Source organism: Battus philenor, unplaced genomic scaffold (assembly GCF_028537555.1).
Source record: "Battus philenor isolate CCGP_79_NKW_IND1 unplaced genomic scaffold, ilBatPhil1.0.hap1 SCAF_22, whole genome shotgun sequence".
Lineage (NCBI taxonomy): Eukaryota > Metazoa > Arthropoda > Insecta > Lepidoptera > Papilionidae > Battus > Battus philenor.
The window spans coordinates 8,999,977-9,015,513 of record NW_027181685.1 but is presented as its reverse complement, the minus strand read 5'-3'; the positions used below and the strand labels follow the sequence as shown (position 1 = coordinate 9,015,513).

Here is a 15,537-nt window from a genome sequence, read left to right as displayed (position 1 = left end):
CAACGTCTATAATACAAGAACAGACATTTCAAAACTTTGTTATCATTTTAAAAACACACTATAGTAGATTTTAGCTCCAAATTTTTGCTTAATGAACTTCCTATATTTATAACATGAAAATCCAGAGACATTATCTGTAAGTTTATTGTAAAACCGAACGTAGTTGCCTACAAAACCGTTTCCAATTTAATTAAATCAATATAATATCTATCTTATTACGAATTCATAACTCACTAGACAATGGGACCGCTGTGGTCTCTTAATATTCACAAGTATTAATATTTGTAATAGGTAGTCATTCGATAATTAACTCATTTTAATTATAAGGTCGTACAAATTCAACAACTTAATGTTATGTAGTCATGTCATTATTCAGCGACAGCAATACGGGATGATTGATTCTAAGTCAAAAGCTTCATAGAGATGAATGTACAGCACATTTGCCCGCTAAAAGTTTTAAAGTTTTTATTCCTTTTTTCAATCAACCTTTGTAAAGTTACTACTCCGAAATATGTTAAATTATTTTATTTTTTCTATTGGAATGCGACATTCCAATAATTTCTGGCAGTACAAAGTTAGCATGGACAGGTAGCAATCAATGATTAATTTAATATATAATAATATGAATTTTTAAAACGCTTTCTTTACCTCTTATATCATTTGATCATTTATTATTTCTGAAACCATTGATTTTGAATAAGGTACACTATATATTAATTGCAAATGAGCTAAACATTCAACCCTTTAAACCTTTTACGCACATAACACCCTGCATGTGTTCTTTGCTGCGATTTCGTAATAGTTTGGTATATGTTATTAAATAACATATTACCTATCACAAGTATTAAAATAGATATTGCGATCGTATATAAAATAAACAAAAACACATGATTTTTGGCAGAAGAAAGGAATCCGTCTTTATTTTTGAATCGAACGCGTCGGATGGTTCAAATCGCTGCCGGCGACAGCCGTCTGAAAGGGTTGCCAGCTTATTTTAAAATTACGGATAGTATAGAAAAATTTATACCAAAAATAATAAATATTTTATTCACATTTAAAAATGTTTCAAAATCAAGTCAATCATATCCCTAACGTGCTACACGAGACAATCCGAAACTAAATTTGATATAAATAGAACAAGCTATTTATTGGACCAATACCTCATTATTAGACTGTTTGATATCGCTAGTAAAGTTATACTGAGCTTAATTGCCACGATGCAAGATACTGAATAACCTAAATCAACTTCCTTGGCTACCATTTATTTAGGTGTATATTCTGAGGCGGATATACAAAGACAAAATATTGTAAAAAATAATCGTATCTAAATGTTAAGGATTTTTTGTGAATTGTTTGTATGTGAGTTTTGTTATGAATTACTTTCACTACTGTATTAAGGAAATTGTAAAAGAGAACACAAAAAAGGTCTATATTTGTTGTGGACCTTTTTCAGATCTAAGCGCGTTTAGATCCCTTCGAGGGAGCTTTTAAAGAAAGCGTTATAGAGGGAGGTTAATCTGATTCTAGTTTCCGTCAAATTGAGCTCTTCTTGCATTCTTCTTATAATATAAATGATCACTTTAAATGAACCTATGAATATAATAATATGAATAAATGAATAAATAGTTGTAAAGGGCATTTTGTCGTAATCATGCCTAAAATGTGTCTATTCTTCATCATGTCATTTCTAGTCTACGACGTCACTTATATACTAAAATTGACAAAAGTAATTGGGGTATCGGAATGTAATATAAAAGTAAGCAATTGTAATAGGTTTCATTTTTTTTCGCTATGACTGTCGACGCATTGCCTATGTACCTTATCTACAAAAAATTATTACAGGCACCGTGGATTGCCCCGAACTCTGGCACGGGACTTGGTATTAGCTTTTTTTTTAATGGCATTCATTATTGAGGACCCATCGTATCCTCCTATCTGTAGAGAGGCAGAATTTGGTATAGTTACATAATTCTAGTGTAAAAAATATTTACCCATATATGTATCTTTATATAATTAGGTAAAAATCAGTAAAAAAAATTAGACAGTCGTCTTATATTGATGTTGTCCTAAAACAGTAAGTAAATAGGTATATCAGTGAATACTTATCAATGGTTTTAATTTCCTAATAATATAAAACACTTTCATAACAATATGTGTTTTCTATGTCGTAAATTACGGGACTTTAGTAATAATGTCATGTTTAAATATAGTGATGCCTGCAGTACACGTTATTTTTGCTAGATTCGACGTCAAAACTCCTTGTTTTAGAAGGGAATTTAAAAGTGTTATTTTTTATAGTGATTTACTCAAAACTTTTCTAATTTTCTATATAAGAACCATGTGTTATAACGAAAATATGAATAAAAATCGCCGAATTAGTCGAACGGTTACAGTTTTTGAACTTAGCAACACATTTGGTGATTTATTTTTTGTTAATAGATATACTAGAAAAATTGCTGACTTTGTGACTTATTAATAAGTATACATGCGCTCAACGAGTCATGATAAGGGCTAAGATTGGACTTTCCATAGGAGATCGAATCGAGATAATTAAGAAGACCCGTAGACTAACGAAAGTAACCAGCGGATTGAGAAGTTGGAGAGGATGTCCACTGGGGCCTTAACGTTCTATAGTGGAGACTAGGGCCCGTCAAGCATAGCGCTGGACATCCACCCACAACGTGGAGAAACAACCTTGTTAAGGTCGTCCGTTCCTGAAATACTCTGGGGCTGGCCTATAGTCTGGACAGCTGAAATTATAATGAAAGAGAAGATTAACACTAAATGCGATTTAATATTTTTTTTTATCCTATAGGAAGTAAAATTTACAGAAAATGTTATTTTTACAAAGATTTGCAATACAGTAACCTTTTCTAAACCACATCTGTGCTTATCGCCATGTCTAATTTACCTAGTAATGCTGTATATTCGCTTATCGATATTATGTAACTAAAATTAAAAATATGCACTGTACAGGGTGATTGGTTATAGGTGTAAAAGTTTTCAATACGTGAACGTATACCATATTTGTCAGCAAAAAGCTTAAAAATTTTATATCTATTTCTAATCACTCTGTGTAAAGTAATCACACTGAAATATGTTAAATTAAATTCTTTTGGACACATCAATAACTCGGGCTGAGGGTACAAAGTCTGCACATATGGAAAACAATAATAGATTTTAACATGCGGTAATTCGAATTTAAAAAACGCTTTATAACATTGTTACATTGTTTATTATTTCCCAAACCATTAATTTTGGATAAAGAGTATCATACAATAATAAACAATGAATTATTTATACATGGACCACTTTAAAACTTTTACACCTATAACCAATCAACCTGTATATGTGAATAAAGGGCTTTAAGTTATCGAGTGAAACTACTTCCACAGTTATGGCAAGTAGTAATGTATTCGACCCACTTATGAACACGATCATATTTAACATATATAGGTTTTCTTATCAAGTGTTTATATTTATTTATATCGGTTTTCACATTTGTGAATATTGTATGCGATACGTAATGTTTTGACGACCGTCAATTTGATTCTCATAAATATTTATTTATTATCTTAACTAATTGCTTCATAATCACCATTTCAACTGTAAAACATCCACTGCTGAACATAGGCCTAGATAAAGTCATCTATCGACTGTCTTATTTTTATCACAAAATGACAAACAATATTGACCATGGGTCGATTCTGAAATTAATCTTTTGTTTGTTTTGGATATACGGCGAAATCTTTCTAAACACGGAAAAGATGTTCCTGTGTTAAAATTTATGCATATAATAATTATTTGTTACCAATCCTGTTCGGTCTTTTTTTTTAAAACATTACTGGTCACCCTACAAGACGATGACAGTTCCGTCCGAGAGCGCGATCATTTGTCACGTCTGCCAATGATGAAATCTTGACCATAGAGTTCTATTTTAACTGTCTGGTGCTTTTTTTTATGTATTAAATTATATAAATGTTATAAAATGAGACTGAATCAACACGTTTATACTAGAATTTTTGTAGGTAAATTTCTGTAACCACCTTTACGCGGGGACAAGCTAAAAACCATATGACCATATTTAGTATGTGATACGAAATGTAAAATAAATATGTTCCTAATAATATCAAGTCAAATAGAAATGTATATTTCTGCTTATATGTCTCTATTTATGTATTGTATTTTAACTATGTAGTTTATGTATTATGATAGTATGTAGTTATATTTTTTATGTTGTGTATCATTCACGCAGTGTATTGGTGGCCACTACGACCACAACACTTTTTTGTGTTTAATAGTCATTAAAATATTCGTTACCGTTGCATAAGGTTCGTAAATATAAATTATATTCTCTATGAATATGTGAATACTCCGTTTCACACATATTTCTCGCCTTGAAGATCCTTCTTCTATGCTCCTGCACATACGTACTAGGATGGTAGCTCATGTCCTCCCGCTAATCACCCATCTTGGTAACCTCGCCTCAAAGAAAGAAAGATACGTGCTCGGATGGTAACTCATCTCCACCCGCTAATTACTTATCTTGGTAACCTCACCTCAAAGAAAGAACAGATACGTGCTCGGATGGTAACTCATCTCCTCCCGCTAATCACGCTTCTTGGTAACCTCGCCTCAAAGAAAGAAAGATACGTGCTCGGATGGTAACTCATCTCCACCCGCTTATCACCCATCTTGGTAACCTCGCCTCAAAGAAAGAACAGATACGTGCTCGGATGGTAACTCATCTCCTCCCGCTAATCACGCATCTTGGTAACCTCGCCTCAAAGAAAGAAAGATACGTGCTCGGGTGGTAACTCATCTCCTCCCGCTAATCACCCATCTTGGTAACCTCGCCTCAAAGAAAGAATATATACGTGATCGGGTTTTAACTCATCTCCGCCCGCTAATCGCGTATATTCGCTCAAAGCAGGAACAGTTACATAATCGGGCGGTAACTCATCTCCGCCCGCTAATCGCCTATATTCCCTCAAAGCAGGAACAGTTACATAATCGGGTGGTAACTCATCTCCGCCCGCTAATCGCCTATATTCCCTCAAAGCAGGAACAGTTACATAATCGGGTGGTAACTCATCTCTGGCCGCTAATCGCGTGTATTCCCTCAAAGCAGGAACAGAAAACTGAACGAATGGTAACTCATCTCCGCCCGCTAAACGCTTATATTCCTTCATAGCAAGTATAGATACATTCTCGAACTATCATGTTAGACAATAAGAAATAGCTTTCTACTTTTTTAATATAGGTATAAAAGCTTTAATGGGGAACTGGAGATCTATTGGAATGCAACAGGCCAGTATCTTCGGGCAGTACAAAGTTTGCAAGGACAGATAATAAATAACAATTGATTTTTATTTTTATTGATTCGAATTTTGTAGACAATTTTTACTTACTATTCTATCACTATTGTGTTATTACTGGTTTGCAAAGTAATAAGACGTTATAATTAAGTTTTTTCTTTCTTTACAGAGATAGAGCCGCCCTTTCCCTGTCGAGATGTCACCATCAAACGCGGCACGGACGTCAACGACTTTTACGAAATGCTATCGGAGATTGGACGGTGAGTCACGTCACTTGCGGCACGTAATTTTATGTCATGTACGTCCGCCTGTGTTTCCCAATATTTGAAATAAAAAAGATCCATATAAGTGTAGTCAAATGCGGTCGCTTTCTGTACCTTTCGAACCTTATCGGAAAATATACATTTTAGGTAAAGGTCACAAGTTTTTGGACAAACTTTCTCTTATTCGATGATTGTGTTAGACTAGATACGTTAAAGTCACGAGAAGTAAACAGAACTAGTTGTAAACGAATTGCAAACGAAAAATAAATCCTCTCTACTCAGTAGAGAAAACAATTTTCCTAGTTTTTACACTTTTGTTTTTTTGACAAAGAAGCTTTATTAGAAAATATAAGTACATCCCTAGATTAATAGTGATAACAAAGTCCTCAAAAAGTTGGTTTTTGTCTAATGTATAGTTGTTACTTTTAAAGTAGTTGAAATGTTACTATCACACTTAAAAATCCAGCTAAGAATTACATGTTACAAAACGAACATAAAATTAGAGAATATATTGCCTATACTATTTAAAAGGTCCCCCTTAGCGTTTACAGGCAATCTGTACCGTTTAATAATTTTTTGCAAATTATTTGGATTTGATGATCCAAAATTTATTTCCAATTATTTAGAAATTGTTTAATATATTGAAATGCTTTACCTCATATTGCTAAACTTTATTTATTAACTGAATTATTATAGGTCATATAATATTACGATCTATCCAAATCTTGGAAAATTGTCGTATAACTTAGGTGTGGTATTGGAAATGTTAATTATTTTATCCTTTTCAGTGGCAAATTCGGTACAGTCTACCTCTGTCGGGAGAAGAGCACGGGACTGGAGCTGGCGGCTAAACTAGTCTCCGTCAGCCGTCGCGATGAGAGACGTAACGTGGAGCGTGAAGTAGAGGTGATGCGCCGGCTGCGACACCCGAGACTCATCCAGTTATACGACGCATACGACTGGGGGAAATACATGTGCGTCGTTCTAGAACTGTAAGTACATCTTATACTTCTTGATCCTCCTAATAATGTTTGCTTGTTATAACTTTTACTTCTTTTTAGCTAATGGACGCCCACTGCATGACATAGACCTTCCCCAAAGATAGCCGAACCCTTATACCCTTAACTAGTTCGTCAGTCCACCTAGAGGGAAGCCTATCCACGCCCCAACTTTCTCTAGGCTTCATAAAGTATCTCATTTGTGCGCGACTGTACACGACATTATAATGCACTCTCATGTATTGTCTCTAAACTATATTGCAATAAATTTAAGAAGTTCAAAAAACAGACGCTTGTTAAAAAATCATTTTACAGTGTGAAGGATTTAATAAAGCTTCGGTATGGATTGCTCTAACTATAGTACTAAGAATATTGTAAAAGTGACTACAAAAAAAATTGTACGAGTTTGTTGCGGGCTCTCCTCTTAAGGTCGTTTTAAGTTGAAGTATGACCTATAGATGAGTTCAATCTGATTCTAATTTGTAAAGAAAACCGTTAACAAGTAATATGTTATGATTATATAATATACACAAAAAATGTTTCAGCGTTCTAAGTTTCGATGTATATATAAAGTTGCCGTAATGTAAATAGGGGGAATCTTTACATTAAATTTATAGTTAGTATTGCACATTTTAGCTGTCTAATTTTATTAACTAAGAAAATTATTTAATTGGTCTTCTTTAGATTTCTTTAATCTTACACAAATTTTACCCGACATAACCTATGCTTATTTATTTATTTATTTATATATACTTGAAACACTAAAAAGGAACTAAGCAAAAGCTCTGTGTAAAGAAGTTAAATACCGCTATGAAATTCCTTCCAGCGGACGTATTATTGGAGCGTTTACCTAAGTGACTTAACCACTCGGTCGCCTTCTAATCCAGCGAAATTCTGAAGGTTCTCAAATTCGATAGAGTCAACAATTCGAAAAAAATTACAATGTCAAAAAGGCAAACTGCGAATTCGATACCAAAATTAGTGAAATAAGAAAAAGTGATACTTTTAGGAAAATAAATATAATAATTTAATTTATGAACTAACAAATAAGTATAGATACATACCGATCCAGATACTTAAATTAAAAAAGTTTTTATGTATCCATGACAGAAAAACGGCAACAATAGCTATCAATATTTAATGGAATCAGGCGTTACCTTGCGGAAGTTCATCCTAAGTAAGAAAAGGACCAATATTTAGCCACTTCCGCAAACAATGCGAATTACACAACCGCCACCGCCAAATTTCTCAACACGTGTTTCACCCCTCCACGGGGCATCTTCAGGAGTTTTTCAGAAAAGAACAGGTGTTTGCCGCATACGCATTTATCAGCGGGCTGGCGGGCGGTGCACTTTATTGCACGACTACCACTGCATGTGCGGAAGTGGCTAAATATTGGTCCTTTTCTTAAATAGCTATCAAATCAAAATCAAAATCATCAAGTATCATATTACATAAGTTCAATACACTTGAATGTAAAAAAGTATAACAACGATGAATGTTAAAATAAAAGCAAAAGAACATAAAAATAAATTATGTGTAAGATTCCATATAATTGAACATACAAACTATCGTATGACGCACCCTAAAATTTAAAAAGAGAATTTACAAAAAAAATATATCACTCATCCTATAACGTCATGGTGAATAAAACAGGACTGCTTAAAATAAAAATAAATTTGGCAACACTTGTTACAATTCTAAAATAGTGCAATCAAGATAAAAAAAACCGTAATGACATCCCCGGTACACATCGAGATTTTTTTCAGTCATATTTATTCCTGTAGCAAATTTAATCTCTTAAAAGCTAATATGGGACGGTCAGAATAGTGTAGTTGTATCGTTAAATCATGATATTATAATTATAAAAATAAATCAAATTGAATTGTAGAAGCTCGTTTTATTCATACTTATATAATTTGAAGTTTTAGACAACAATAGACTACAATAATTGACCAAATAAATTAAAATATATGTCCTTACTCATTATTTTATTAAATATCAGTTTCGTAAATCGAAATAAATAAAAAGCCATAAAAAGATGTGAAAATAAATATACAAATATGTCGCAAAACTCGGCACAAACACACAAATTGGACTAAGTAATACATAAGTTCGTAAAATTTTTACAAAGATATAAAATGAAAAAAGTAGTAATAGAAACGCTGCTTTCCCACACAAACCCTAATTAAAAATCAAGTCCCTGTTGCGCATCAATCAAAACCTATAAGGCAAGGCAATTTAAAAAAAATGTAAATATCGTTTTAGAGAAATTATAAATAAAGCCTTGTAGTATAACAAATAGAAATCTATTTTAATAAGTAATCGTTGCTTATATTACAAGATGACTTTAAATCAACGAAAATAATGTTTTATGGAATCAGTCCAACAACCGCCACCGTCAAATCACTCAACACGTGTTTCACCCCTCCACGGGGCATCATCATGAGTTATGTTACACCGATTAGTGCCTCTACTCTGTGATTCGCATTGTTTGCCGCATACGCATTTATCAGCGGGCTGGCGGGCGGTGCACTTTGTTGCACAACTACCACTGCATGTGCGGAAGTGGCTAAATATTGGTCCTTTTCTTACTAACGAAAACAATGATCACACTGGAGTACAATTTACAATACTTGCTTGCTTTATCTATTGATCTGCGACGCGCCAATATCTTTTGACGGAATAAATTGTTGTGGTTACTTTACTTTAAGAAGTAGCATTACCAGAATGTACAGTATATGATACTGTAGTAAGTAATGTAGACTACTATAGATCCATCATACCAGTTGTCTGGGACGTGTGTGTTCCTGAACTTTTCATCTCTTTTAATGCTATATTTTGTTTCCCTGTTAGTATACAAGGTCTCTTTCGCATTGAGACCCTGCTGGTCATAATCCACTACACCCTGAGTGGGTTTGTGCAAGTTACACGTCTTTCGTGTAGTGGGCCAAGAATCTGTTCTTGTCAAGAATTCAATGTGCAAGCTACCGTAATTCACAGTATCTATCTACTAGACACTTTGTTGCCAAACCCAAAGATCCACGGAAAACTCGTTGGGGATTTACAACCCTTAATTTCGTCTGTTTTCGGTGGCGAATAACTAAAATGTTGGCTTGATTTTATCTGCCAATATAGGCAGATGATATTTAATAAGAAGTTCAGCGACTGTTACTTGTGTAAACTTGCATATTCCATATTCAGTTTAAAGTGTAGATTTAATCCTTTCATTGGTAGAAATGTTGCTCCTAGAGGTCTACTGGAACCAGCTAAATTTTGTAATTTTTGTTTGAGAAAAAAAAAGCAAAGAACTTTTGTTTCTCAGGAGCTTCTAGAGTATGTTTATGTACCGCTATGTTATCTGGTATTCGGTGGTAAATAAATTTTTAAGAAATTAATAATAACGCTGGTTCAAAACGATACATGAGACACGGTATTTAAAACATCTGTTGGCAAATGTAGACACGATAAGACAGAGGTGATGGGCCTCCAGTTATTTATTTTGGTAGTATCACCCGCGTGGGAATAGTTCCTGAATTGCCAGCGCATCGTACACCGAATGCATTCTATATTTGTCCGTTCATTCAGACGCTCGAACGGTGATTGTGCCTTCGTGACTCACGGCTTCGACGCGCAGGAATTGCTTTAGGGTTAGGGCTTCACTAGTTTTATTTTTCTCGAGACCGCCGCACATATTACTTCATGATTAATACTCCAAGATATTTGACTCCGGAATTTGTTAACTCGCTTTTTATCAGCGGATCCAGAGTCTGAATTGTTAGAATCATATTTTTTCACTTTAAAACTTTATCGTCTAAGTAATTTGTCACCTCTCTTAACTGCTTCAAGTATTTTCTACCGACAAACCGTGGGAAAGAAGAAAGGATATTGGTAGATGCAAAAACAACAGAAGAAACTACATGTATTAAACATTACTAGCTGACTTGACCTACGTCATCTAGTCTTAACTAAGAATAATAATTAACTCTAACCTTAAATTGAACTGTCAAATGCGCCGTTAAAATAATCAGTAACATTTTTATAATTATAGTCATTTTTTTTTGCAAATTTTCGTAATATTTTTTCTATAAAAACTGTGTCCAAAAAAGAGTTTAATTTTGATATATAGTTAAGATCTCATTAAGTAATTTACAGAAAGATATGTGATTGATTTATTATATATTAAACCCGATCAACGATCTGCAGTTAATTCCATAGTTTATGTTGTGATTTTTAATCTACATTATAATCGATTATGTCGTAACGGCAAAATCAAAGAAATGTTGATCCAACATCCTTTTTACTAATGGATACGTCAAGGAACTGTCCGCAATAGGTTTTAATAGAACTATCATGTTAGACTATAAGAAATAGACTGATATCTTTTTGATAAAGTTATAAAAGCTTTAATAGGGACCTCAAACTTTGTTGGAATGCAACATGCCAGTAACATAGAGCAGTATAAAGTCCGCAGGGACAGATAAACAATAAATGATTTTAATATCTAGTTATGCGAATTTCGAAGACGTTATTTACTTACTATATTATTATTACGCTATTTATTATTTCTAAAACCATTGATTTTTGAATAAAAAATATCACACGTTTGTTAACTGCAAATGAGCAGGACACTCGCCTATTTAAAGGTTTATCTATGAGTTACATATTTATCCCTGTAAAAATAAATGATATTGAATGAATTGAATGAATGAAACTTGAATGACTGTGTTTAGTTGAACATTCAGAATGCGATTAATAATCAATCCAAAATTTAAGATTAGATACGATTTAAACGTAATCTGTGATAGCCCTGTCGAAAAATTTCAAAAATGTGAGTCAATCGATTGGAAAAAGAAAATGGCGGGTTTTATTATGTTTATCTTGATGTAGGTTAAGGTCGGTACCCGACTACGATATACGGGCCATAAAACTTTCAGCGCCTTGTGTATGGTGTAAACACGTTTCCGATGTTTGTATTTGTGACGCAAATGCATAAAATGTGAGCAAATATTTGTAGCAAATATGCTTAATTCCACTTAAAACTTTTTACACGCATGTATTTCTTCGCCAAATATTCCACGATGTGTTGAAAAACCTTGGAACTAACAGACTACAGGAAAAACATATTATTTTGACTACAGAAGTAATGAATTTTCAACCATAATCATAAAACAAGTTTTTTTTTAGATTTACTTTCCGCAAGCATTTTTCATTTTCTAACTATAACTTACAGGGCCGATTGTAAAGCTCACTTAATAGCAAAAATCTTTTAAAAAATTTCAATCACCTGTATAAAATGGTGAACATTTTATATACATCCTACTATATTATTTAATAATACGTTATATATTATTTCTGAAATCATTGATTTTTGGACAGGGTGTACCAAAAATAATTTGACAGCATATTATCTGTACATTTGTCCTTTCAAAGGCTTTACAGCTATTTCCAAACACACTGTATATTCCTAATCTTCGAAAAAAATTAGATTTATTTTGCTTATCTAAACCGTAGTCATCAACGGTCCCTTTCTCATCTACTCCGACTAAGTAGAGGGCGGAATGTGTTTATTAAAATAACTATGTCCCTCCAGGTGCAGCATTTAGGCCGCCATGACTAGACAGCTGTAGACGTTTCAGTTATTAATTATAGAACTCGCATTCTGTACAAATACCTAACCGCCAGTTCCTAGAATCGTGGGAGGCTTGTCACAATGAAGTTTGGCATGCCGTAATGATCCCTGCCATTCGTTGAGGGAATCCATACGGTGTATTAATATTGTTATTAGAATAGAAACTGTAGACTGTTTATATTTATATAATCTACGAATAGTATGCAGGTATGCAGAAATATTAAATTTCTTGAATTCCTGTGACTCATGATAATAATATATACATGTATGATAAATATTTAACAAATCATTCATTATGGAACAGATAAAAAATGAATATGTCAATAATTCGTCGAATACGAGACGTGGTCGTTAACGATCCCTATAAAAAGGTTCTAGGCCAATCAAAGAATAATAGAGAAGGCTATACTTGAAGCTTTTCTATGGAGATCCGAAGGAAAACCAAGGTCACTGACGTAGGTCGAAGAATTTCTCGTCTAAAATGGCAGTGGGCAATGCACATCGCTCATATCAACCGACGGCTGTTGGTGCCGAAAAGTTTATGAAGAGGCGACCACAAGCCGGTACACAATTATTTAGTACCAACTTTCGCTGGTGTGGTGGTGCAACCTTATTTGAGTATCAAAACTAAATTGGGATAAATTTTGCGAATATTTCTTTAAATGTAAAGAAAAAAACGTAAAGACTATCATCAACCATGTAGTCATATCGTCTACTGTCACAAAAAAGCCATTAGACAGTGCGATTTATTTACTGGGGCAATATTAATTACACGATTGTTATCGACCGAGGCGCCGCCGTAACTGTTATCCTAAATAGGTTAATTTGGAACTAAATATTTAAGTTTTAAGTCCTTCATTCCAAACTCGCCTTCATCGGGTATTCCTATATAAAAATCGTGTACAGTTTATCAAATGTCCTGCAAGGAATATGATTGTCAGCGATTTAATTATAGTATTTTTTGCAAGAGGACGTCTAGAGATATATATTTGACTAAACTTGTTCATAAGTACTGTTTCGAGCCTCATGAGAAAGTTCAAGGAGTCAACAAGCCATAGAGCTGCGCTGGGGATTTCTATACAAGATCGAATTAGGAACGAGGAAATCCGTAGATGAACGACAGTGATCGTCATATGTTAGCCCGCAGAACACAAGGCTGCTGGGGATTAAGTTGCTAGAGTGGAGACCACGTACTAGCACACGTAGTGAGAATGTTAACCGAATAGAAGAAATACAAAGTTATTAACTTAAATAGATTAAAAAATCGTTTTTTATAACATTAACTTGCTTTGTATTTTTAGATAATTTCCAAATCGATTCATGCATGGTTCTACCCTTTCGGACACCCTCAAAAGTCGTCGCCCTGTAGTAATGTAGTATTGATCTTGAGTTTATCGAGGATTGCCTCATTAGAGTGTTTTGGAGAGATGTTTAGGCTAAACACTAAGCTATGACGTGTGAAATTCAGTGAGGCTATAAACACCTGTAGGCAAACATCATTTGTCTACAAAAACAAGAAATTTATAGAGCTATAAGGCAATTTGTTAAGCTAGTTTTGGCTAAAAATCTTTATTTCTTTCTCAAACGTACATAAAATAAATATAAAATCACTCATATAATATTTATTTCATGTAACCATCTATATATCTATATAAATGATTAATGAACATTACAAAATTCAAATACTTCTAGCCTGCTTTAAATATTTTGTAAAAGAATCGCAAAAAAGTAGCGCAAGAGCCAAATGTGTCTGGCGAGTCTCAGTTTACTGACCTCTGTATTACGCTAATCAAACGCGCAATGTTATGTATCTCGATATAGGTGAAAAGAATTTTATGTTTTAAAATCCTGAGTAACATAATTTTGTAGAATATTTCTTTACTAGGTGAACCTTTTACTAGTCTTTACTTTTTTATAGGGATTCTTTGAGGATGTACGAGAGGGCACGTAGTGCCTTTGAAAGAATTTTTCAAGATTTCAAAAAATTTCCCTAAAAACTAGAAGAAAAAGGGAATTTGAAAAAAAATCAATTTTGGTGACTTTTACAAAAATCAGATCAAAATTATCAAACGTTATTTTACTTTCAAGGGCATGAAACTTTTATACAGTAAACCAATTATTTACTCCAATAATTTTTTTAAAAAATAATGGCAATGAGTTGTCGTGGTGGCACAAAATATGACTGCTATTTTTTTTAAAAAAAACTTGCTTTTTAATATTTACAAAAGACGTGTACTGAAGCCCTCATAAAAGGTAAAAAGATACATACAGACTATAGATACGAAGTTTATCTTTTCTCGATAAGGAAAGCAAGATTAATTAAATTCCCGTGAATTAAACACAAAGCGTAAAATACGTATTGATATGATATGAACACGCCTTTGATTGATAATCTTGTGTAGAATTTAATAATGGTACTATATTATATTTGTAAATACATAAACGAATTTTAACTGTACCTGTTATCCATTAGAATAATTGCATACAGTTAAAGGCTGTTACATGACTGGCAGCGGAGAGGAGAAAGATCCGTATCAAACAGCGGCAATTCTTTTCTTAACTGTCTGCGCTCAGTAGACGCAATAAAAAACAATAAATTGTTAGCAATACACCCTAGCGATAAAAGTTAGAATTAATAAAAAAATATCAATAACTCTGGTCATAGTACAATAATATTTTAATGTTTACGCAATCTAGAATAATATAGCATCTAGAACGTTTAAAGGTTATAAAAGTGATAAAAATAAAATAGATTTTAAAAAAGTTAACGATCAATAAGAGTCCTGTTAAATGTTTCAATGTTGAAATAAATTAATTATATTTTTGTCTTTAGTAAATACTTCTTTAATAACTATTTTTTTCTTCGAAACCTCACTAGCTTCCTTTTTCCCAAAAACAACATAGAATATGAGATGGAATAAAAAAAACTAACCATTGAAGAATACAATGTATTACGAGAGTTATATTTACTTCAAGTGGAAGGCAATAATTGTCGAAGTAAGTTAAAACATGTCTGATAAATAATTATTTTATTTTTCATTAATTTTTTGACTCGAAATAAAGTAAAAAAATATATTTTCTGTTCTAATTAAAAAAATAATCCATAGCGTTCTGATTATAATCACCCTAAACTACAAAACATGTACGAATTTTATAGTAGTAACGTTAAATAAAAATATCAATCTTCGATCGCTGTAAATAAATTGCTAGAATTCGAATCACATCCATAAGTTGGCTCCAGGGAAAGATTCGTAGGTAATGCGTATTTATGTTAAGATACGGTAGCGACATACCAGTTAATCCTGCAGACCTTATTAATAACCAGA

The 15,537-nt window shown here is 33.1% G+C and overlaps 1 protein-coding gene across 1 annotated transcript in view; it reads left to right on the top strand.

Moving 5' to 3' along the window:
- LOC137923635 (myosin light chain kinase, smooth muscle-like) overlaps nt 1-15,537 on the top strand; it is a 64,726-nt gene that overhangs the window by 31,505 nt on the left and 17,684 nt on the right. The window contains exons 3-4 of the mRNA XM_068766856.1: nt 5,488-5,578; nt 6,370-6,573. Coding sequence (XP_068622957.1) covers nt 5,488-5,578; nt 6,370-6,573 — 295 coding nt within the window. The remainder of the gene's footprint in view (nt 1-5,487; nt 5,579-6,369; nt 6,574-15,537) is intronic.